This window comes from Micromys minutus, assembly GCF_963924665.1.
Source record: "Micromys minutus genome assembly, chromosome: X".
NCBI classification, from domain to species: Eukaryota; Metazoa; Chordata; class Mammalia; order Rodentia; family Muridae; genus Micromys; species Micromys minutus.
In genome coordinates this window covers 41,606,472-41,631,636 of record NC_137970.1, presented here as the reverse complement: position 1 = coordinate 41,631,636, position 25,165 = coordinate 41,606,472, and the positions used below count along the sequence as shown (strand labels likewise).

At 46.1% G+C, this 25,165-nt stretch overlaps 1 protein-coding gene across 1 annotated transcript; it reads left to right on the top strand.

Moving 5' to 3' along the window:
- Window positions 1-20,533: 20,533 nt before the first annotated feature.
- On the top strand, window positions 20,534-23,766 carry LOC308415442 (zinc finger X-linked protein ZXDB-like). Its single transcript, XM_080910486.1, has one exon. The coding sequence runs from the start codon at window positions 20,563-20,565 to the stop codon at window positions 23,152-23,154; it is 2,592 nt and encodes an 863-aa protein (XP_080766612.1). The 5' UTR covers window positions 20,534-20,562; the 3' UTR covers window positions 23,155-23,766.
- Window positions 23,767-25,165: the final 1,399 nt, after the last annotated feature.

Genomic DNA, 25,165 nt, shown 5'->3' with positions numbered 1-25,165 from the left:
TATGGTGCATGCTTCTGTTCATGTGTATGGGTTTGTCAGAGTGAACATGAGCAAGTCAGACTAAAACACACCATAGTTTATTCTCTTCATGAATCATGTTGGTCCCCTAGGATCAAGCTGAGGTTATCATGTAAAAGCCTTTGTGGCCAAAACCTATACCTGCTGGGCCACCTTAGTGACTCCAGCCTGCTATTCTGCCTGGATCCCTCCTCAGTGTTTGCCTAACTGAATTTGCATTGACATCACTACCAGTCCTGTACACATTGCTCCCAGCCCAGTCACTCTCTTAGTCATTGGATCGAGGCCTCTTTGGAAATCTGGAGAATCATTTCTGAACCTGATGCTGTGTCCAGCAGAAAGCCTTGGGTGTAGTCTTTTTCTCCCATGAATAAAAGTTCCAGAAATAACAGCAGTTTTCGCAAACCCAAAAGCCTATTGACTGACTAGAATTTCCTAAATTGTGGAGAGCTTGGTGTGTTTCAGGTCCACAGGGCAATGAGTCTTCAGCTCAGGCTAACTTTAGCCCCCTTGATACATACAGCAGCCTGCTCAGTCTGTGACTGACCTCTCATCCTAGTGACTAACCGGTTTCTCTGAGCTGTCGTAAGCAAACCACTGGCTTGCACCAAGCTAAGGGCTACGGGTCTCAGCAGATAACATCTTAGGCCTAGTGCAGAGATTTCTCTGCTCTCTTGTAAACTGCCTCCATGATGTCTTCAAAGGTGTATTTGAAGAATGCCATGACTCACGACTATTCTTTCTTCTGGAATTATAAAAATTTTATGGACCTGTGTCCAGAATTGAACATGGAACTTGAAGTAACCTGATTATGTGTTCAAAGGCCATCATCACTCACATTTGGGTGACAAAAAAAAAAAAAAAAACTAGCTCTTGTCGCCTGTGAGATGTGTTTCTGCATGTACATACATCCTTCTCCTGCAGCCTAGGTGGATACTGAGCGTGTCCACTTTTCTCCTCTTCTTACTGAGTGTCCCTTTAAAAATAACAATACTTCAGAGATAGTTTGTTTTACCCATTTGATTATTGTAATATGTATGTTTTATATTCTGAGTCATATTCTCCAAACTTTTCACTTCGATGGATATACTTTTCCTTCACTGTGGACTGTGAACATCTCATACTCACTGTCCTGCCTGCCACTTTGATGAGCAGTAGCCTTCCCGACCCACATGTGAACTAGAAGTACATCTAATAGGTGATCTTCAAGTAGAACTCGGGGGTAGGCTGCTGTTGTCGAGAGAGTCCAGTGTAAAGAGCAGCAAATGCAAATCTCACTGGATGTGTCCTGTACTCGAACCAGCTTACTGCTCAGATTATTCTGTTACCCAAACTTCCCCTCCCCATTTAGATTCACGAACTTTTATTCCCTCCCTTTAAAACATACCCTCCTATTCACCATCACCTATCTTGTTAGATCTTGGTGGGTGCAGGGTGGGTGGGGGTGGGTTCTGTTTTACCACATACAGGACAGACAAGACCAACATTTCCACTGGAGAGGGGGAACCCATGTTTTCTTCCTGGTCTGTCCTTCCTAGAGAATTTGGAGAAGCTGAGGAAGAGATATGCAGCCATGTCGACTGGTTTTGAAATGGAGGCCTTGTGCCTGCATGTCTGTGATTGACAGTTTGGCCACCAGTAGCTCCAGGTTCAATCAAGGCTGCTGCGGGTCACAGGTCAAAGCTTTTCTGACTACAAAGGTTAACATCTGGATTGCCAAATGTTTGCCCCAAGCCTTGCCTTCTGACCTGACCAAGAGCACACAGATAACCTCACAGAGAAGAGGGACCTAAAATGACCATATAAGGCCCAAGACCAAGTGACAATGCCTGACCCTAGTCTAGGGCCCAGGACCATGGAAGTGGAGGAGTGAGGCTGTTTTGGAAGAAAACAGTCAACGGACTAAAGGGTGGCTAGAGAGCTAGACCTGCTGTGGTTAAAGAGTGTGTTCCCTTCGTGTATCAAGAAAGAAGACTTGATCTCCTAGGTACACATGCACCATTCTGTTAAGTTTAATATATTCTCCAGACAGGAATGTGGTGAGATTATTCACAGACATCAAGGGCGTAAACTCAGTGTCTGTACACTTGCTCAAAGGGCCAATCACTGGGACACATTTACCATACTGACCTCACTGGCAGATAGTGGGGAAGTTCCCCATGGAAGGCAGAAACCCTGAGTCCCTGTGGTGTTTTCAGGTCCCAGATAGATGCTCTTAAGAGGACCCTGTCTAAAAACAAAACCGATCATTCGAGTTCCTCTCTGAAGATTAGTTCCACAGAAGATGGAGAGTTGGGAAATGGCAGGAACCTATACCTGGACAAGCCACATGGCCTTGGGGAGTTTTCATTAAGATGGTACAAGGAGAAATGGAAAACCTCCTGACAGTAAAAAAAAGTAAAACAAAACTTTAAGGAAAACAAGACGTTAATGCAATAGAGAAAGGGCAGCTGCTGAAATGTTTTCCCCGTAGAAGTGGATACAGCCTGTGTTTGGCTAATGTTTGTTGTATAGGAGTTGCCAAGGCCTCAGAGAAAGGAACTGTGTCCTAGACAGACAATTTGAAGCACCCTTTCTGCTTATCAGCATCCCTCAAAGGGCTAGAGAGAAAGACGCTTGAATCACCAGGAGCTACCAGAAATTGGCACCAGCTATGTGACTTCTGCTGGAGCCACATAGATTATTCGGGTGGGGACAAAGAACAGCAATGGCACCTTTAAGCTGCCTTTATATTCAAGTCCAGGAAGAACCAGATTTGGAACACTCGGGTTGTGTATGCAAAGATGCCAAGTGTAGTGTATCTGTTCAGGTCTGAGCCATATGGGCATCCCTTAGAATCTTCTTTGCCCAATATATCTGAACCACTCCTTTAGAAATGCAGGTTGTAGAAATGTAGCTCCACAAAACCTGGGTATAAATCTACTTGCTCATAACAAGGGAGAACAGCTGTGTGAATACCTAGCAGAGACAGAATGGCCCAGGGAGTGGGGCCTAAAGAGATGCTCCAGGTTGAAGTTATAGGTTTCTGACTTACCACTGCCAGAGTGACCTATGTACCAGGCCAGAGCAGGTAAGAGCATCTGAAGGATTAACTCCTACCACGATGACCTCTGGGATAAGTTCCTGTCAAATGAAAGATACAGAACTCTAAGATTTCAATCTGAGAGAAGTAGTCAAGGGATGGAATCGGCCTGTGTTTTCCTTAGCCTGCCCATGTCAATGTAAGGGGAAAATAAAACAACAAGAGTATCCAGGTCTTAGTGGGGCAGAAGCAAGAGGGGGAGCGATGTAGGGAGGAAAGGAGAGAAAGAGGGTGAAAGGAGGGAGAAAGACCATGCAATATGACAAAAGAATCCCAAGAAGGGAAAGAATACCCTTTCTCCTCTTGAGAAAACTAGCTTTGGAGTTGGCAGGGTGAATGACCAGGCCTTAGGAGCTAGCAGACCCTACATCCAGCCTCCATTCCAAGAATAATGAAGATGTCCCTTGGCCTCCATCCTGTCTAGCGCCTGGAAATCTATCCTCTGTGTCCTGTTTGTGATGTGCCTTCCCTCATTTACCATGGCCTACTACAAATTCACATATGCTTTCAAGTTTAGCTGTTCCAAAGTGTCAGCTGCAGATGATACCAGGCTACTGCTGGAAAATCTCTAGAATCCTGTAACTAGATCATGTGAAACAAAATTAAGACACATCAGTCCTATAAAACTACAAGCAAAGAAAAACAACACAGGCTGCCATGGACTTTGGTGTTCTTAGTCTGACAAAATAGGGGATATGGTGATCCCACGAGGGGTCAGTGGCACTGGGAATTTTTATAGGTGCCACGGCCTTGGATCATGCCAAGTGGTCATATTAATCCAGAGAGCAATACAGTCACATGACCCTAACTATCTACATGAAGTCACTAAAAATGTAGTGCATTGCATGTGGCTGTCTCCATATTGATGACATCATGAACCAAGATCCCGCCAAGCAACTCAGTTGCCCCCACCTTGATGAGGTCACCTGCCATGATGGTGACAGACTACATGGATACTTCTAGTGAGCTCAGCTCATCGGAAACAGGGTCCCCCTTCTCCAACAGGACTCAAGGCCCTGTGGACTCACACATCTGAGAGAATAAATGTGTGCAGTCACCCCCTTCCTTCAAAATGACACTTGAGTTAGGGTAACATGGACTTAGAAGGAGATGGCACCCAGGCAGCCCAGCCATTTAGACAAATACTAAGAAATCCTGGGGCTGGAGTGATGGCTCAGTGGTTAAGGGTGCCGAGTGTTCCTCTAGAGGTCCTAAGTTCAATCCCAGCAACCACATGGTGGCTCACAACCATCTGGAACTGGATGTTCTTTATGCGCTCTCCTGTTGTGTCTGAAAATACCAACAGTGCACTCATATCAGTAAAATAAATCAATCATTGAAAGGAAGGAAGGAAGGAAGGAAGGAAGGAAGGAATCCAAGAAGCAGGACGTGATTTCATGGACATATTTCAAGAAAGAAGAGTCCATGTTGCCACACAGATTTTAACTGTGCGTGCCATGGGGAGTCATCAGGCTCTTCTTTTGACCTCCCTTCACCTCATGAGGAACAGCCTGTTACTGGGAAAAAAGATGGAGGAACGGGAAGGGATGGTGGGAGTGCTTCCTGCCCATAGCCGGGCCTATTGCTCTCGGACCAAATGGAGATCTGGAAGGAGAACAGCATCCTGGCACCATGTGGTTCCAAGCACGCACGGTGTACACCATGTCCAGACATATCTGTGCACTCCATGTTGTCTGAAGTGTAAGACACGCAAACTTCTTAAAACTATCAAGCCAATTTTAAGGATGTGATAGCTCCGTGTGGCACTTTAAAGAATGTAGGGGAAAAAACAGCTGCCTGGAACCATGTGGTATAACTAAACTAAGTAGCTGTTGGTCTTCTCCCCTTCCTGGAAATCTGATCCAAGGTCACCCAGATTCTCTGAGGGAACTGGATAAAGAGGAAGAGTTTGGGGGTGGGAAGAAAGAGAGAGAGAGAGAGAGAGAGAGAGAGAGAGAGAGAGAGAGAGAGAGAGAGAGAGAGAGAGAGAACAGATTGGGAAGTAACTTGAGGCACTGGGGTCTTTTATATCATACAGTTTCATCCTAGTTGGGGAAAGGTATAGTGAATGAACGGGTGAGCCTGTCAGCCAACCAGAGTAACTGGTTCATCTCTGGCTCAGGGCACTTCTTTTCTTTCTTCACTTCTTCTGTGACCGCATTTGGCCAAAATACTTCCAATTCAGGCTCTCAATCCACAGAAGCTCAGACATCCACAACCTTACATTACCTTAACCTGCCCTGTCCCTAAAGGAGACATCTCATACATCCAAATACAGTTCATTTGAGTCTCTTAGTGCTGTGGAACAGTTAGTTTCTCTTGCTGTGATAAGATGCCACAGCCACAGCAACTCAGCAGTGTCAGAGTTTAATTTGGCTGAAGGTCCCAGATTATGGGATTTCCTGTTGGAGGTGCAAAGACACAGCTGCAGAAACAGCTGGAAGTGAAGGAAGCAGAGAGCACCCTGGGAGAGGCCTGGACTTTTGAAACCCCCAAGCCTTGCCTGCAGGGTCACAGGAGGTCCAGGATGTGCACATCACTGTGCTGGCTAGTGTTGTATGAACTTGATACAAGTTTGAGTCATCTCAGTGGAGGAAACCATAATTGAGGAAATGCCTCCATAAGAGAGGGCTGAGGGCAAGCCTACAGGGCATGTTCTTAACTCCTGATTAATGGGGGAGGGCCCAGTCCATGGTGGGTGGTACTAAACCTGGGCTGGTGGTCCTGGGTTCTAGAAGAAATCAGGCAGTGCACAGCAGATGGAATGAGCCAGTGAGTAGTACTCCTCCATGGCTACTGCATTCAAACATGCCTCAAGGTTCCTTCCTCGTGTGTTGGACTTCCTGCCCCGACTATACGAGATGATCTATTGTGATAAAGAAGTCAAAAAGCCTGTATCCTTAAGTTTTCAAACCTCAGTTTTAATGAAGGTTCATGAAGGCTTTTTGACCTGGCTTTTAGCCTACCACTCACCAAAGGTAGTGGAAAAGAAAGGGCTAAAGGGATAGTGGGCCTGCTTAGAAATGATTCTCTGGTACAAATCTTATCTGTGTTGTCAGGAAATCGGCAGTTCAGTTCATAGGAGCCAGCAGATTCAGCTCATTCCATTTGCACACACTTAATGGATATGTCAACAGCCCAGCTCGGCAGAGTCAGGATAGTGAACAGGAATCAGCAGTGATGGCTAAGGCAGTACCTCCAAGAGGTAGGCAGGCCTCAGCCTTGCTAAGAGTCAGCAGGAGGGAATCAGAGCAGCAGACCCTCAGGGGAATTTCTCAGGTGTGTCTCTCCTAGTAAAGCACAGATCAGAAAGGCTTGAGACCAACAAGTATTGCATCATGAGCTCTACCACAAGCCTAGCCCAGCCTCTGTCATTGTCCATTGAGCCCTGTTTATATCCTTCCAAACATCCCCTGTCCTCCACTGGCCTGGCCTTAGCATGTCTTCTTCCTTTGGTGGGGGAGTCTTTTTCACCTGACATCACTGCCAATCCCTCTGAGTCCTTGGGATTGGCAAGAAAGCTCAGCACACCGGAAGTTGTTCGCTGGGTTTTTCTCCCTACAAAGTTTCAACAACAGGAGCTCAGCTAAGCAAAGGGAGCAGACCCGTACATGTGTGTCATTAGCCAGACTCCCTCATCACATGTCCTTTCAAGAGCTTCCTTTAGCAGAACTCCCATTTACGTGTGTCTGCTTCAGTTCAATGTTCCTTCATGAGTCTGCCTTAGCCTGTGTTCACTTGAGGAAAACACACCTTCATGTGTTTGCCCCAGCAAGACACCATTCAACCAACTGTCCAAGGAACTCTTACACTTCCACTTCAAAAGGCAAACAAGACATTTCTTCAAATGGTTGCTTTTGGCCATGTTGCTTTATCAGGGCACTAGTAACCCCAACCAAGACAGACATTGGTTCCCAGGCCATACAGGGGGCTATCACTGTGACAGGGCCCACCGTGATGTTCCTGTGAAGATTGTGGAGGGACTCTGGAACTTTGGGCTAAACATGTCATTGCGTCTTCAGGATTAAAGTGGGAAAAATCTCGGAAGAATAAGGATTGTGAGAGGAGAAATTCTCATGTCCAAAAAAAGAACAGGGAAAAACATGGAGCAGAGACTGAAGGAAGATCCATCCCAGGACTGCCCCACCTGGGGGATCTGTCACGGCTGCAGACTTCAAACTGAACACTGTTTCACTTGCCAGGAAGCTCTTGCTGACAGGATCCTGGTGTGGCGGCTCCTTGGGAGGTTCAGCTAGCAACTGACCAATGCAGATGTGAATGCTGGAGCCAAGGGTCAGACTGAGCTCTGGGACCAGGGTCAGAGAGCAGGCAGAAGGACTGGGGGAGCAGAGGGGCATTGCAACCCCAGAGGAAGAACAGCAACAGCTGCAGGGACCTTCCAGTGCCCCCAGGGACTAGAACAGCAACCAAGGAGTGTACCAGGAGGGGTCCATCGCTCCAGATACACAGATACATAAGAATGGCCTTCTCTGTTAGCAACCTGTGGGAAAGCCTTTGTTCCTGTGAAGCTTTGATGCCCCAGTTGACAAGAATGCTGGAGGAGTGGGGCAGGAGAGGGTGGGTGGTGCAGCACCCTCAGAGAGGCAAAGGGGAGAGAAGAGAGGGATGTTGTGGATCAGGGGCTTTTGGAGGGGTTACTGTGAACTGGGATATCATTCAAGATGTAAATGAAAAGACTGATTAAGGAAAAAAGGAGACTTATGATTGGAATGTATAAGATGGCAGGCTGGCTCAGATAATTTCTGAGGGAATTCTGTGAATCCCTGAAGGATCTCTCTGGGCTCCTGTGACATTCAGTTAGGAATCTGGTGTTCTGGTCAGCCGAGGCTGAGGAATCAGCTATGATCAAGAAGAGCCCAACAACAGGGAGCTGAAATCTGATGGACAAGTCTGTCCTCTGGTCAATATGCAGGCGCTGTTTTCCAGAGGTGGCCAGGGTTTACTCATGCTGGCAGCCAATCTTGGTCATGCTTAAGAGTCTGCCATATGGGACTGGGCTTTGAAGGGATGAAGGGTCATGAAGAGCAGCTGAGCCTTGGCACTGTGAGAGGCCAGAAGAGTCAACTGGAAGGTGTAGCCACAGAAGCTATTGATACCCAATTATTGAGAGTGTCTTGCAGAGAGTTGAGGCTTGGCTCCCTGAAGAGAAAGCTGCCCAGATGCATCAGGAGAAGCCATCATTTTGGAGATTCCAGTGCCCTGAGATAACTGCAAAGGACAGCAACAGGCATGGAGCCAACCTCGGCCTGTGAGACAAGCTGGGTGCTGAACAGAGCCCTGGAGGCACCCTGTAGCTCCTCAGTGAGTCCCAGTAATCTGACACTGAGCTTCACACTGTTGGTGCTTGGTCTTGCTTTGTGAAGATTGTGGCTTTGCCCTGGTTCTTCCCTTTTGGGGTAAGAAAGTCTTTATCTGTTTAGTGACTCTACAGGAGATCACATACTTTGACATTTGGAGAGACTGGAGTTTTAGAGAGATTCTGAGTATTTTAGAGAGGCTTTGATTTTAAGTTTTTGGATGTTTCAAGACTGTGGGGGTTTAAATGTTGAAGTGTTTTATATTCTGGTGGTGGTGGTGTTGTGTGAACTTAGGGATGAACAAGATAGAAAATATTGTGTCTGTAGGGATAATCTCTCATGCACTGTTTAGTGCATACACTTGTCACTGAAGGTGTGAATGGCCAATAGCAATTCAGGAGAGTCTGGACAGGGATCTGGCAGAGAGAGGGAGTAAGTTAAACTGGGAAAGAGCCGGGCATGGGGAAATGCACCAGGACCTGAAGGAAGCCAGAAATATGACACTGAGGTGAGTTAACCAACCATGTGGCACACATAGATTGGTATAAATGAGCTAATATGTGCTAAGAGCTAAGTGGGGCACAAGCCTAGCATGAGGCCATAAGGATGGTAAATAACATTGAGTCTTGATTTCCTTATCCGAGAACTGGGGTGGGCATAGAAAAGACCTGAGGTTATGTACAACTGATAAGTTTTGTGTTTGTATATGGATTTCACAAGGGGCCAATTCTAGGGGATGCTTTTGTGTCAAATGGACACAAGCTAGAGTCATCTCGGAGGAGGAAAGGTCCTTGAGAAAATGTGTCACTTGAAATTTTTTAAAGTCTAATTTTTATTAATTACTTTATTTACATTTCTAATGTTGCCCCCTTCCATGTTTTCTCTCCTAGAAACTCCCACCTCACCCCTCTGGCATCACCCTTCTCTGGGGCATCAAACCTCCACAGACCGAGAAATCCCCTCCCATAGATGCCACATAAGGCCGTCCTCTGCTATATCCTCTGCTATAATGTATTTGTAGACACAGACCACCCTATCTAATTTTTTTTCATTTTATTTTTTGTCGGGTATTTTATGTATTTACATTTCAAATGCCTCCTTTCCCCCCTCTGTCAACCACCCAACTCATGCCCAAGTTTCCCTGAAGATGCTTCCACTCCCACCTGCCCACTTCCACCTCAGAGCTTTGTTGTTCCCCTACACTGGGGACGTGAGCCTACACAGGACTTAGAGCTTCTCTTCCCATTGATGCCAGACAAGGCCATCCTCTGCTACACATGAGGCAGGTGCCATGGTTCCCTCTATGTGTACTTTTTCTTGGCATTTTAGTCCCCGGGTGCTCTGGGGAGTGTGTTGTTTTGTTGATATCTTTGTTCTAATTTTAATGATGGCCCTTAAAGTTTTGAACATACCATTTAGCCCACCAGCCACCGAAGGTAGTAGAAAAGATACAGGAGAATTAGACCTGCTTATAAATGGTCCTTTGAATATCTACAGTGTGTGTTGTCTGGTAATTGACTGTTCAGTTTACAGGTCCAGAGGGACAGCTAGATCCATTCACAAACATGTCACATGTACACTAGGAGCACATTTCAGCAGAGTTGGGATATCAGACAGGCACCAGCAGCAGTGACACTACCTAGCAGACAGGCAGGCCTCAGCCTCCACAGGATTCAGCAGCAGGAGCGACCAACAGGAATGCCAGGACCAGTTTCCAATGTGCTTCTCGGGGAAGTGAAGATCGGCTAAGCCTGGAGACAAACAAGCTTTGGAGAGCTGACTGTATGGACAAGCCTCGTTATGTCTCAGTCACCGACCATCCAGTTCTCTCAATCCTGTATACAAATACCTCTTGTCCTCCACAGGTCTGTCCTTGGAAAGAGGGCAATAGGAGGGAGAGAAAAAGGGGGTGGGGTCAAGTATGGGAAGAGACAGGAGAGAAGGACAGAGGGTCAGGAAATGGAATCTGTAGTAGTGAGGGGCGGGGAACTGGGGGTAACCACTAGAATGTCCCAGATGCCAGGAATCCAGGGACTCCCAGGACCTAACAGGAATGTCATTAGACAAAATTCCCAATAAAGGGGAGATGGAATTTCTAGAGACCACTTCCAGTAGATTGGCATGGCTCCAAGTGGAGGGATGGGGACACCCAACATATCAAAACTTTTAACCCAGAATTGTTCCCACCTAAATGAAAGGCAAGGAAAAACAATGGACAGAACCTGAAGGAAAGGCCATCCAGAGACCACCCCACCTAAGGACCCATTCTATCTGCAGACACCAAACCCAGACACTATTGCTGATGCCAGGAAGCACTTGCTGGTATGGCTGTCCCTGAGAGGCTCTTCCAGAACCTGACTAAGACAGATGCAGATCCTAACAGCCACCCATCAGACTGAGCCCAGAGACCCCACTGGAAGAGCTAGGGGAAGGACCAAAGGAGCTGAAGATTATTGAAACCCCATAGGAGGAACAATATCAATTAATTGGACTCCCAAGAGTTCCTGGGTAATAAACTGTCAACCAAAGAGTACACAGGGAAGTGGGGGGAGGGGATCCATCAATCCAGGTGCATATGTATCAGTGAATGTCTTTATCTGGCATCGGTAGGACGGGAAACCCTTTTTCTTTGAAGGTTTGGTACTGCAGTGTAGGGGAATGTGGTAAATATTAAAAAGTGTTTAACCTTTTATCCCCTGCTTTGCAGGCTTTTGCATATGTCATCTGGCACAACAGGTAAGTCTAACTTGGTGCTCTATGCTACCTCTATGCACTGGGGTGGGGTTCACTCCACCGACCCTGCAGCTTCTGTCCCAAGTGGATATGACAGCCCTGGCGTGTTCCTTTTCTCCACCGCCTGATACAAACATGACTCACATCAATTAAATTATCAAACAGGTTTAGAAGTTAAACTCTCAATCCACACACCCTCTACACAATAAACTTACAACCAGCAGACAAAGATATAAACTGCCCATCCAGAAAACATAAATTAGACTCACAGAAAATCTCAGAAATAATCATAACAAACTCTTCAAGCGAGAGATGTGCCAAGAGAAACATATGCATCAGCTTCCATGTTGCTTCCAGGATCTCTCCTCCTCTGGCTTCCTCTTCTGCTCCTCTATCCTCTTACCATGTCTACCTCTCCACTGTCTAATCCTACATCACCTTAAGATAATCCTACAGGGGAATGCCAGGGTGGGGAGCCAGGACTGAGTGGGTGGTTCAGGAGCATCCTCATAGAGGCAAAGGGTGTGGGGATTGCAGGACTGTGTTGTGGAGGGGAAACTGGGAAGGGGATATTCTTTGAAATGTAAACAAGTAAAATGCTTAATTAAAAATGATTAAGCCACTCACTTTACCAGCTTGGACTGGGGAAGAGGCTCAGGAGGCCCCTATCCGTGCAGAAATCCTATTAGCAGAAAATGGATGTTTAGGAGGGGCTTCTTCAGGCCTGTGGTTTAGAGTAGATTGCCCAGGTTCGAGTAGCTGGTTGCACAACCCTGTGCATCTTGACAATATTAACAGTACTAGTGTGTGGCATTAAAAAAAAAAAAAAAAAAACAGAAGAAGACATGCAGGTGCTGGGGGATATATGTGCCTCTGGGAGCAGCTCCCCTGAGTGGCAGCAAGCTTTGAGTGTGGACACATTCAAGATACAGTGCGAATGTCTGTATGTGATATTTTCAAAACGTAATTCTAGAATCCATCCTTAAATTTGTTTTGGAGTTTTATACCCAATGCTACTCTTAAATGCAAGAGTTCCTGTTAAGAGGAGAGTCAGACGTTAAGGATATACCTATCCTTCAGTCCTGAAAAGGAATATCCTAAACCTCAGGAAGACCAACAGAGTCCACAGACCTTCACCCTTGGGCTCTCAGATTCTGAACCACCAACAGAAGAGCACACATGGGCAGGACCTAGGCCCTCTGTACATAGGGAACAGATGTGCAGCATGGCCTTCGTGGGGGTCCGGTACCACCGGTCAGGGGATCCCTCCAAAGCTGTTGCCTGTATAATCTGTATCTTCTCCAAGCTGTGCTGCCCTATCTGGCCAGAACAGCAGAAGAAGTGGTTAGCCTCACAGAGACTTAAATCCTTGTTGGGGGGGTGGGGGTGGGGGAAGATACTCAGGGGTCACACCATCTTAGAGAAGGGGCAGGGAGATTGGGAAAGGAATGTTAAGGGGGGACAGTGAGCCATTATAAAGTGAATAAGTAAAAGAATAAAATGAATTCAATATTTTTAGAATTATATTAAATATATTTTTAAAATATAAAGTGAATAAGTAAAAGAAAAAATTAAATTATAACATCCTAATGAGAACCGCAAAGAAGCATTTTTTCATACCATTTGAAGATGAAATGCTGGCTTAAACAGGATTGAAATGAGCCCCAAATAGCCAAGAGCCCTTGATATCATCGTTGTCACCATCATCAAGTATCATGTTTGACACTTTGATTGTGTAGCAAGTATGACGATGACTGCTTTAACCTGCATTTGCAGTGCTCTAGTTCAAAAAGGTAAAATGTCATGGCATGTAGAGAGAGCACAGCATCCGCCATCCCACACATACGAAAGTATGGGGTCTGTGCTACAGATGGTACTGTAAGCCAAGTGGAGAGGTCTGGACTTCTGAGCATGAGGATTTTGAGCTGAGGGAAGTAGATATACAGCTTTACTCTGTATCCTACGCAAATATTATACAGGATAACGACCTGGTTGTGAGAGGCCAAAAGCATTTAGAGCTTAGAAGACCATGGAGGGACTAAGGGGTGTGCATTTCTTTCCTCCCTCGGCCCTCAATTCTATCTCCCTTCTTCTAGGGACCAAACCCCCGGGAGGGTGGTTGCTTGACAAGTGGGACACCACTTTTCTGGTCTGAAGAATTGTTTCTCTTTTTTGTGTGTGCTTACCTTCTAAATTCACCAGCAAGGCCTAGGATTCACTGATGGTCTTTTGCGCATTCCTTGCTCTTGTACTTCCTGCTCCTTTCTGTTATCCTTTCCTGGGCCTCCTGCTTTCCTGCCCCTCAGTCTCCAGCCTTACACCCTTTGCCCCACTAGTCTCCTTTCTGCTTTCAGGTCACAGGTACCAACAATCACCTGCCCTGCCCTCTTCAAGATTTCTCTTTTCTCCCTCTGAATCCTGCTTTTATTCTATAAATAACTTCTTAGTACAGGTATCTTCAAAAGAAAGAAAGACCCTAGGAACCAGGAACATTTTTAAACATGTGGCTGTACAATTACCAAGTTTTTTTCCTGTTCACACAATACAGTACACAGCACCTTAAATTCAAGCAACAAAGCCAGAATATAGGGACCGACAGTGTGCACATATGGGGACTGTCACATACATTTATAAGTAATTAAATCAGCAACTATGAAATGGGAAATGAACCCTAAAGTGCTTAAAGGAGTCCAATTTGTAACATGCCTTGTATAGAAGAGAAAAGCTAAAAGTTTCATAAGCATGAGACTGGAGTAATAGTACCCCATGTGTTGACCCCCTACAGATTGAAAAGAAAAGAAATACTTTTAAGTTTACTGTACATGAGGCAACAGGATTTCTCCATGTTGCAGGTGCAATTGAAGATGAGACAGAAGACAAGCTGGGCCAGCCTGAGCTACATAGTGACATCCTATCTCAGACAACAGCACCCCATATAGTATAAAAGCCTAAGTTGCCATAGTTTTGTAAAGCTGTGGATATGCATAAGACACAGATTGGCCGGTGATTCTATCAGAGATATAATCCAGACAGGTCTTTACATGTGTCTTCCACAATTAAAATACAAAAATGTCCATAATTTAATAGCAAAAAAGAAAGAAAGAAAGAAAACAACAGGAAAGCCACCACCAACATCACTACCTCCACCATCACCAATAAAAAACTCCCCAAGAACTCCACCACCCATTTACTGTAGAATAGCATGATGTCATAACAGTTCTATCAACTGATGCCTGAATGCTTGTCACCAACGGCAAGACATTATGTTCTACAGCCCAGGGTAATCAGCTTGGATCCATCTGGCACATAATACATCTCCTAAGATGGAAAGCCCGATTAAGAAGCTTGCAGTATGGGTTCAATTTCAGAGCTCCATACAATCTGTATTGTTTAGGGATGTGAAACCTATAGCATTACATAGGGAGAACTGAGTAGCAGGCTGCATTTTCCAGACTTCATTACCAATTGCTTCAGTTGCCAGTTTTTACACCCATAGGACAAAGGGTGCCAATCTGTTTCATGCCCCACTTCTTGTACTTACTCCTGAACCAGGAAGTCAAAGCCCCAAACATATGAAAGACTTTTACCCAGTCTCTGGCTCAGGGTAACCAATTCTGAGGTTGCAAGGACCTGAAGGGATTTGCAACTCCTTAAGAACAATACCAACCAACCAGAGCTCCTAGGGAAGAAACCATTATCCAAAGAGTACATACATGGAAGGACCCATGGCTCAGCTGTATAGGTAGCAGAGGATGGCCTTATTGGGCATCAATGGGAAGAGAAGCCCTTGGTCCTTCCATGGCTCTATGCCTTCGTGTAGGGTAGTGTCAGGGCTGCAAGAAAGTAGGGAGTGTATGGGTGGTGGGCACTTTAATAGAATCAGTGGGATGGCTCAAAACACACATTTCACAGTACAGAGCAATAGTGGGAGACTTCAACACCACGCTCTCATTGATAAACAGATCATGGATGCAGTAACTTTACAGAGACACAGTGAAACTAACCAAAGTTAAGACCCAAATGGATTTATCAGAATGTACCATCTTTTCAGCACCTCATGATACCTTCTCTGAAACTGACCACAAAACAGGCCTCAGCAGATACAAGAAGATAGAAAAAAATACCATGCTTCCTATCAGATCAAAATAGACAAATATTGGTCTTCAATAACAACCAAAACGACAGAATGCCCACATACATATGGAAGCTGAACAATGTCTCTAACTTGGTCAATGAAAAGTAAGGAAAGATATTAAAGTCTTTTTAGAATTTAATAAAAATGAAAGCACAACATACCCAAACTTATGGGACATAATAAAAGCAGTGCTAAGAAGAAAATGCTCAACTCTGAGTGCCTCAAAACAACAAACACAACAAACAAAAAACTGGAGAGAGCATAAGCTAGCAGCCTGACAGCACACCTAAAAGGCATAGAACAAAAAGAAGCAAATGCACCCAGAGGAGTAGATGACAGGAAATAATCAAACTCAGGGATGAAATCAACCTAGTGGAAACAAAAAGAACTATACAAAGACTCATCAAAGCCAGGAGCTGGGTCTTTGAGAAAATCAACAAGATAGATAAACCCTTGGCCAGACTATCCAGAGGGCATAGAGTCAGTAGTCAATTTAAGAAATCCAGAAATGAAAAGAGAGCCATAACAGGAGAAACAGAACAAATTCAAAAATATAACCATCAGATCCTACTACAAAAGCCTATAGTGAACAAAACTGGAAAGTCTGGATGAAATGAACAATTTTCCAGACAGATACCAGGCACCAAAGTTAAATCGGGATCAGATTCACCATCTAATCAGTCCCATAACCCCTGAAGAAATAGCAGCAGTCATCAAAATCTCCCACCACAAATGCCCAGGGTCAGAAGGGTTTAGTGCAGAATTCTATCAGACCCTCATAGAAGACCTAATACCAGTACTCTCCAAGCCATTTCACAAAATAGAAACAGAAGGAACACTGCCCAATTCCTTCTATGAGGCCACCATTATGCTCATACCTAAACCACACAAAGACCCAACAAAAAAAGAGAACTCCCTACCAACTTGCCTTATGAATGTCGATGCAAAAATACTCCATAAAATTCTCACTAACCAAATTCAAGAACACATCAAAATAATCATCCAACATGATCGAGGAGGCTTCATCTCAGGGATGCAGGGATGGTTCGATATTCAGGAACCCATCAACGTAATCCACTATGCAAACATACTCAAAAGAAAAATACCCCGTGATCATCTCATTAGATGCTGAGAAAGCATTTGACAAAATTCCAAACCCTTTCATGCTAAATGTCTTGGAAGCATCAGGAAGGCCGATACCTAAACACAATAAAAACAATATGCAGCAAACCAGTAGCTAACATACAAAGAAATGGTGAGAAACTTGAAGTAGTCACACTAAAATCAGGGACTAGACAAGGCTTCCCACTCTCTCTTACCTATTGAATATAGTAATCGAAGTCCTAGCCAGAGCAATTAGACAACAAATGGAGGTCAAAGGGATACAAATTGGAAAGGAAGAAATCAAACTATGATTATTTGCAGATGATATGATAGTATACTCACGTGACCCCAAAAATTCCACCACAGAACTCCTACAGCTGATAAACCACGTCAGCAAAGTGGCTGGATATAAAATTGACTCAAAGATCTCAGTAGCTTTCCTCTACTCAAAGGATAAACAGGCTGAGAATGAAATCAGATAAACAAAAGGACCCCTTCTAAATAGTTATACATAGTATAAAATACCTGGGTGTGACTCTAACTCGGTGACTGAAAGATTGGTATGATAAGAACCCCAAGTCAATGGAGACAGAATTCGAAGCTCACAGAAGATGGAAAGAACTCCCATGCTCATGGACTGGCGGGATTCATAGAGTAAAAATGGCCATCTTGCCAAAAGCAATCTATAGATTGCATGCAATACCTACCAGAATTCCCATTCAATTCTTCATAGAGTTAGTGAGAGCAATTTAGAATAACCAAAAACCGAGGATAGCAAAAACTATTCTCCACAGTAAAAGAAGTGCCGGGGAAATCACGATCCCCAACATCAAGCTCTGTTACAGAGCAATCGTGATAAATACTGTATGGTATTGGTACAGAGACAGGATCAGTGGAATAGAATTGAAGACACAGAAATGAAGCCACACACACATGGTTACTTGAATTGGACAAAGGAGCTAAAACCATCCAGTGGAAAAATGAGAGTGGTTTTCAACAAATGGTGCTGGTTGAACTGGCACTCAGCATGTAGAAAAATACAAATCCACCCCCCCCTTTTTTTAATTGAATAACTTTATTTTAGAAAACAGAGATAAATGTACAGATTTTAAAAAATATTTTTTGCATAAAAGTATATGAATACACTTTTGTCAGTACTTGATTTTTTTTTAAGGTTTGATAGTGTGCATTAAAATGTTACTAGTTACAATGAGCATAAAGTACATGTAAAGCAAGATGTAACCTGGAAATAGTCAAAGTTTTCTTGGTGTGTAAAGATGAAGCATAATGGTTTTTCTTTTATTTTTATTTTTATTTTTACTTTTTTTGGCCTTTTTTTCCTTGAACTTCATATAGTCTGTGAGTTGTTTCTGGGGTGTTCAGAGCTTTCTGGGGTTAGTATCCAATTATCAGTGACTGCATATTATGTCTGTTCTTTTGTGACTGGGTTATCTCACTCAGGATGATATTCTCTAGATGCAACCATTTTCTTAAGAATTTCATAATGTCATTGATTCTGATAGCTGAGTAGTAAGTACTCCATTGTGTAAATATACCACAATTTTTGTATCCATTCATCTACTGAAGGACATCTGGGTTCTTTCCAGCTTCTGGCTATTATCAATAGGGCTGCTATGAACATTGTGGTGCATGTGTCTTTGTTGTACGTTGGAGCAAATCCACCCATTCTTATCACCTTGTCCACAGCTGAAGTCCTAGTGGATCAAGGACCTCCACATAAAACCCGATACACTGAAACTAATAGAAGAGAAAGTAGGGAAAAGCCTGGAACACAGGGACACTGGGAAAAATTTCCTGAACAGAACACCAACGGCTTCTGCTCTAAGATCAAGAGTGGACAAATGGGACCTCATAAAACCGCAAAGCTTCTGTAAGGCAAAGGACACTGCCATTAGGAAAAAAGCAGCAGCCAACAGAATGGGAAAAGATCTGTACCAATCCTACATCTGACAGAGGATGTAATACCCAATACATACAGAAACCTCAAGAAGTTAGACTGCAGAGAATCAAATCACCCTATTAAAACAGGGGACAGCGCTAAACAGAGAATTCTCAACTGAGGAATATCAACAGGCTGGGAAGCACCTAAGGAAATGTTCAACATCCCTGTTCATCAGGGAGACACCAATCAAAACAACCCTGAGATTCCACCCCACACCAGTCAGAATGGCTAAGACCAAAAGCAGATGCTGGCGAGGATGTGGGGAAAGAGGAACACCCTCTCCACTGTTGGTGGGGTTGCAGGCTGGTTCGACCACTTTGAAAATCATTCTGGATGTTCCTCAGAAAACTGGACCTAGTACTACCTGAGGACCCAGATATACCACTCATAGGCATACAGCCAAAAGATACTCCAAACTATAACAAGGGCACATTCTCCACCACGTTCATAGCAGCCTTATTTATACTAGCCAGAAGCTGGAAAGAAACCAGGTGTCCTTCAACAGAGGAGTGGAGACAGAAAATGTGGTGCGTTTATACAATGGAGTACTACTCGGCTATTAGAAACAACGACTTCATGAAATTCTTTAGGCAAATGGATGGAACTAGAAGCTCTCATCCAGAGTGAGGTAACCCAGTCAAAAATAAACACACACCATTTGCACTCACTGCTAAGTGGATATTAGCCCAAAAGCTGCGATTATCCAAGATACAATTCAAGAAGCAGCAAGACCAAAGTTCAGGTGCTTCAGTCCCTTTTGCAAGTGGCAACAAACGTATTCACAGGAGGAATTACAAAGAGAAACTTTGAAGCAGAGACTGAAGGAAAGGCAATCTAGAGACAGCCTCACCTGGAGATCCAGACCACATGCAGCCACCAAATGCAGAAAGTATTGCTGATGCCAAGAAGCCTATCCTGATATGCAGGAGCCTGATATAGCTGTCCCCTGATTGGCTCTGCCAGATCATGACAAATGCAGAGCTGGATGCTAACAGCCAACCATTGAACTGAGCACAGGGTCTCCAAAGGAGGAGTTAGAGAAAGAACTGAAGGAACTGAAGGAGTTTGCCACCCCATAAGAACACCAGTACCAACCAACCAGAGCTCCCAGGGACTAAACTACTGTCCAAAGAGCACACATGGAGGGACCCATGGTTCCAGCTGCACATATAGCAGAGGATGGCCTTGTTGGGCATCGATGGAAGAGAAGCTCTTGATCCTGCCTAGGCTTGATGCCCAGGTGCAGGGGAATGCCAGGACAGCAAGGCAGGAGGGGGTGGGTCACCCATCCCCCTAGAAACGGGGATGGGATGGGATAGGGGCTTTCACAAGGGGACACATGGAAAGGGGATAACATTTGAAATGTAAATAAATATATCCAGTCGAAAAGAAAGAAGTGGACACACACACACACACACACACACACAGAGAGAGAGAGAGAGAGAGAGAGAGAGACCATCCACCCCAGAAATAAGAAGCAGGGGAGGGTGATAGGACAGGGGTTTTATGGCAGGGAAACCAGGAAAGGGGATAACATCTGAAATATAAATGAAATATATGCAATAAAAATTTTAAAATTGTAGAATTTACTTGGAATTCGCAGGCTTGTGTGTGCGTGCTGTGTGTGTGTGTGTGTGTGTGTGTGTGTGTGTGTGTGTGTGCGCGCGTGCCTCGGGTGTCTCCAGCAGACATGGTAACACCAAGGTAGATTATTAAATGCGGGCAACGTAAGTTCATCCTGTCCGAAGTTTTCTTCTGCAGCCAGCAGTAAACAGTTCCCAACACACTGCAAAGTGCCAGGGAACAAGCTCATGTCAGGGAGAGGTCGCGGTAGGTTTATTTGATACACAGGGTGAGGTAGGGATTGGAGTTGTTTTCAATTGGCTAGGTGGCTAGGTGCCTCAGCAGCGTTCTGGATGAACTGTCATTCTCCCTTTACTTGGGAAGACCTTGATTACTTTGTAACACACTCTGTGCAAGTTATTTACTCGCCTCAGACTCTGCCTCTGGGCTGTCTCTGGTGTTCCAGAGTCACGGTACCAGAATATTTAAATCACTGTGGCGTTAAATACGTTTTAATATCTGATAGGGCCAGTTTCTGCGCATTGCACTTTTTTTTCCTTTCAGGAACGTGTTCGGGCCCGCGGCAGGGGGCGGGGTCGCGCCTCCGCCTCGGCTCTGGTTCCAGCCGAGCCTCACCGACGCCGAGATGGAAATCCCAAGGCTGCTCCCGGCCCGCGGGACACCACAGGGCGGCGGCGGCGGCGCCGGCGGCTGCTGCCCCGCCGGTGGCGGCGGGGTCCACCGAGCCCCGGACTCTCTGGCTTGTCAGGCCCCCACGCGCCGCCTCCTACTGCTCCGGGGGGCCCAAGATGGCGGGCCGGGGCCGCGGAGCACAGAGGCCCAGAGGGCCTCACGGGGCCTGGGCCCGAGCCCGAACCGGTTGGCGCCGAGGCCGGATCACCGGAGCGGCGGCGGAGGCGGCGGCGGCGGCAGAGGCGGCGGCAGAGGCGGTGGCGGAGGAGGAGGAGGTGGTGGCGGAGGAGGAGGAGGCGGAGGAGGAGGAGGAGGAGGCGGCGGCGGCGGCGGCGGCGGCGGTGGCGACGACTTCTTCCTGTTGCTGCTTGACCCGGTGGGTGGCGATGTAGAAGCAGTGGGCACGGAGCAGGCCGGAGGGCCCGTGTGGAGGGAGGAGGCCGAGGCAGGCCCGGGGCCCGAGCGGCGCCAGAGCGGCGTAAACCCAGCGGGCCGGCCCGAGCCGGGCCCCCGCTGCCTGACGGCGGTCCCCGCTGCGTCCCCCCTTCCCGCGGCCGGCCCCGGCCCGGGCCCGGCGGCGGCCTTCGCGGGCACCATCACTATCCACAACCAGGACTTGCTGCTGCGCTTTGAGAACGGCGTCCTCACCCTGACCACGCCCCCGCTGCCCGCCTGGGAGCCGGGGGTCGCGCCGTTCCCGCAGCCGCAGCCGCAGCCGCAGCCGGGGGCACTGATCGCCCCGCAGGCCGCCGGGTTTCCGCCCGCCGCCGCCGCCGCCGCGGCGCAGCTGGGCGACTGCCCCGAGCTGCCACCGGACCTCCTGCTGGCGGAGCCGGCGGAACCCGCGGCCGGCCCGGCGCCTCCGGAGGAGGAGGCCGAGGCCCCGGCCGCCGCCCAGAGCCCCCGCGGGCCTCTGGTCCCGGGCCCGGGCGTGGTGCTGTACCTGTGCCCGGAGGCGCAGTGCGGACAGACCTTCGCCAAGAAGCACCAGCTGAAGGTGCACCTGCTGACGCACAGCAGCAGCCAGGGCCAGCGGCCCTTCAAGTGCCCCCTGAGCGGCTGCGGCTGGACCTTCACCACGTCCTACAAGCTCAAGAGACACCTGCAGTCGCACGACAAACTGCGGCCATTTGGCTGCCCGGTGGAGGGCTGTGGCAAGAGCTTCACCACCGTGTACAACCTCAAGGCGCACATGAAGGGGCACGAGCAGGAGAACTCCTTCAAATGCGAGGTGTGTGAGGAGAGTTTCCCCACCCAGGCCAAGCTCAGCACCCACCAGCGCAGCCACTTCGAGCCCGAGAGGCCTTACCAGTGTGCGTTTTCTGGCTGCAAGAAGACGTTCATTACCGTGAGTGCCCTGTTCTCTCATAACCGCGCCCATTTCAGGGAACAGGAACTCTTTGCCTGCTCTTTCCCTGGCTGCAGCAAGCAGTATGACAAGGCTTGCAGGCTCAAGATCCACCTGCGGAGCCACACCGGAGAGAGACCTTTCCTCTGTGACTTTGATGGCTGTGGCTGGAACTTCACCAGCATGTCCAAACTCTTAAGACACAAGAGGAAGCACGAGGACGACCGCAGGTTCACCTGTCCAGTAGAGGGCTGTGGGAAGTCCTTCACCAGGGCCGAGCACCTGAAAGGCCACAGCATCACCCACCTGGGCACGAAGCCTTTCGTGTGCCCCGTGGAAGGCTGCTGTGCCAGGTTCTCTGCTCGCAGCAGCCTCTACATCCACTCTAAGAAGCACTTGCAGGACGTGGGTGCTTGGAAAAGCCGTTGCCCGGTGCCCACCTGTAACAAACTCTTCACGTCCAAGCACAGCATGAAGACCCACATGGCCAAAAGGCACAACCTCAGCCAGGACCTCCTGGCCCAGCTGGAAGCTGCCAACTCTCTCACACCCAGCAGTGAACTCACCAGCCAGGGCCAGAACGATCTCAGTGGTGCCGAGCTAGTGTCTCTGTTCTCGGATGTGCCTGGCCACGGTTCTGCTGCGGTGCTGGACACTGCCTTGGTCAACTCTGGCATCTTGACTATCGACGTGGCCTCTGTGAACTCGACCCTCGCGGGAAGTCTTCCTGCGGATAACAGCAACAGCAACCATTCCTTGGGGCAAGCGGTGGACCCTCGGGCCTTGAGGGGGGCCCCCAGTGACCTTCCCCAGAGTCTGGATACCTCTCTCTTCTTCGGAACCTCCGTGGCTGGTTATCAGCACAGCCCCTTGGACATGGACGATGCCTCCGCTGGGAACATGGGGCTCTTTGGCTCCTTGGCTCTGAAAAACTCAACCCTGGAGCCCCAGGCTTTGACACCCAGCAGTAAGTTAACTGTGGACACGGAAGCTCTGACTCCCTCCAGCACCCTTTGTGAAAACAGTGTCTCTGAGCTACTGACCCCAGCCAAAGCCGATTGGAACGTGCACCCCGAGTCTGACTTCTTTGGGCACGAGGAAGAAACCCAGTTCGGATTCTCCCATACGACAGGAAGCCATGGTTCTCAGAAAGAGACAGATCTTATCACGGTGACTGGCACCCCGTTTTTGGTATGAACCGACTCTGACTCTGCCCGGTCCCTGCCACCCTATGGTTCACTTTTTTTTATCACACCCAAATGTGAGAATGTCCTGGTAGGAGTGCTTGTGTTGCCTGCCTGCGGTTGTTTCTTGCTGCCTTGCACAGGAACACGTCTGTGGACTACCAATTTAGGGATTTCAATTCTCATCTGGAGTCTGGAACTGATGAGTTCTCTGACTGTGAGCAAGTTTCTTAACCTAGCTGAGCCTTAATTTTTTTTCTTTTTACTTATAAAGAGGTGGTTCAGGTTAGATGGTTTTGTCATCTTTTTAACTCTCTAGAATCTGAATTATTCTGTTTTTTTTTTTTCTTTCTTCAAAATCATTGGGGCACCCCCAAACCATGGTATGTTCTTGTTTTGTATATAAAGTAAATTAAATTATATAATAATGAATATATACTTTGCACTTGTCTTCATCAATTTAATCCACGATCATCTTAAGTGTCTTTATTATCTTCCCTTCCTAGTATTATTTTTGAAGAGTACCAGGCATTAGTTTATTCATGAATATTTAGTATATATCTTTAGACTACATTTTATTTCTTTAAAAAAAGTTTATTTTAATAATTTCTTCATATCGGTTAAATTCCATGCTTTGAACTTCATATTGTTACATCTGTGCTGCTTGGATTTGTATTTTTTAATGTTCTGAAATATATTTTAATCTTTATGTTCCATTTTTTCTTAAGAATTTATTCATTGAAAATAATTACTGTTTGTTTAGAATCTGCCACAACCAGTCAAAATTTTGCTTATTGTGTCTTTGTGTTCACTGGATTTCCTCAATTTAGTAGTTAATGTCTTGGTCAAGCTTAAATATTACTTTTCCATTCATGTTTTATAGAGTTCCCCATCTTCTTTTATTAACTCATAAAGTCTGGCTTTCTATTTTGTGATATTAAGAGTCTTTACTGCTCAGTGATTACTTTTTTTCTGCTGTATCCAATTGTACAATCACTAACACTTAGGAGAGGAGGAAGTGTTTAGAACACTTCAGAAAGTTTAATATAAATATTATTCAGTGCCAGAATATTTTCTTAAATGATGTTAAAGGTAACAAAACAAAATAGCAATGAGTACTGTGTTTGCTGCTGTTGTTGATTTTTCTGACATCTTTTGCTGGTGTTAGGGAGGCTGTATTGTGGAATTGCCATCAAGGACTTTGATATGAGAAAGACTCAGGGTCCAGTTTGTGCTCTGTGGTGTTGGGGAGGTTGTCTTGAACACACTCATCTCACTAAACCTCAGTTTCCTGTTTACCAATTAATGTGTATGCACATGACTAACATTATTTAGACTTTTCTTCTCAGTTTTCAACACATAAGCAAAATTATAGATTTCAGCACATTTTAATGACTTCATATGCTCTTTTTACATATTCAGTTTTCTTGTCCTTAGGAAAAAATAAGGATAATTCAGCCATATTGGTATTCAGTCAATAAAAGTGTTGTGAGGTTTGTAGTAAAACAGGAAGGGGTCTCTTTATTCCTTACCTTGAATATTTTTCCCTCTCAAATCCTTGTGAGAAGAAACAAGTGGAAACACACTGTTCATGTGCTTATCTACTACATGCCTCTCCATTTGATCAGTCTGTCAACATCCTTGTTCTTTTTCTAACATCAGGCTTCTCTGTGTGACTGTGGAGCCAAGCCATTGATTAGTTCAAACTCTGATAAAGGGGCTGAGGGTGATGATATCCTTTGTGATCTGAAGAAAACAGTGTTTATAGTTTTCGAGAAGTGAAAGAAATTGAAAGATTGAATGTCAATATTGTGTAAACTCTTGTACAGGGAGTATAGCATTTTTAGTTTGTGGAATGTTTTCATAACTCACATCTTTTTTTAGAGCAACCCTGTGAAGTAGTTTAGCAAAGTCTGTGCATGTTTCATATTATAGTTTAGTCAACTCCCATTTCAGCTGGTTTTGACTATGACTGACAGTTCTATATATAGCTTCACAAAAGAAGAAGAGAATTTTTTTCACCT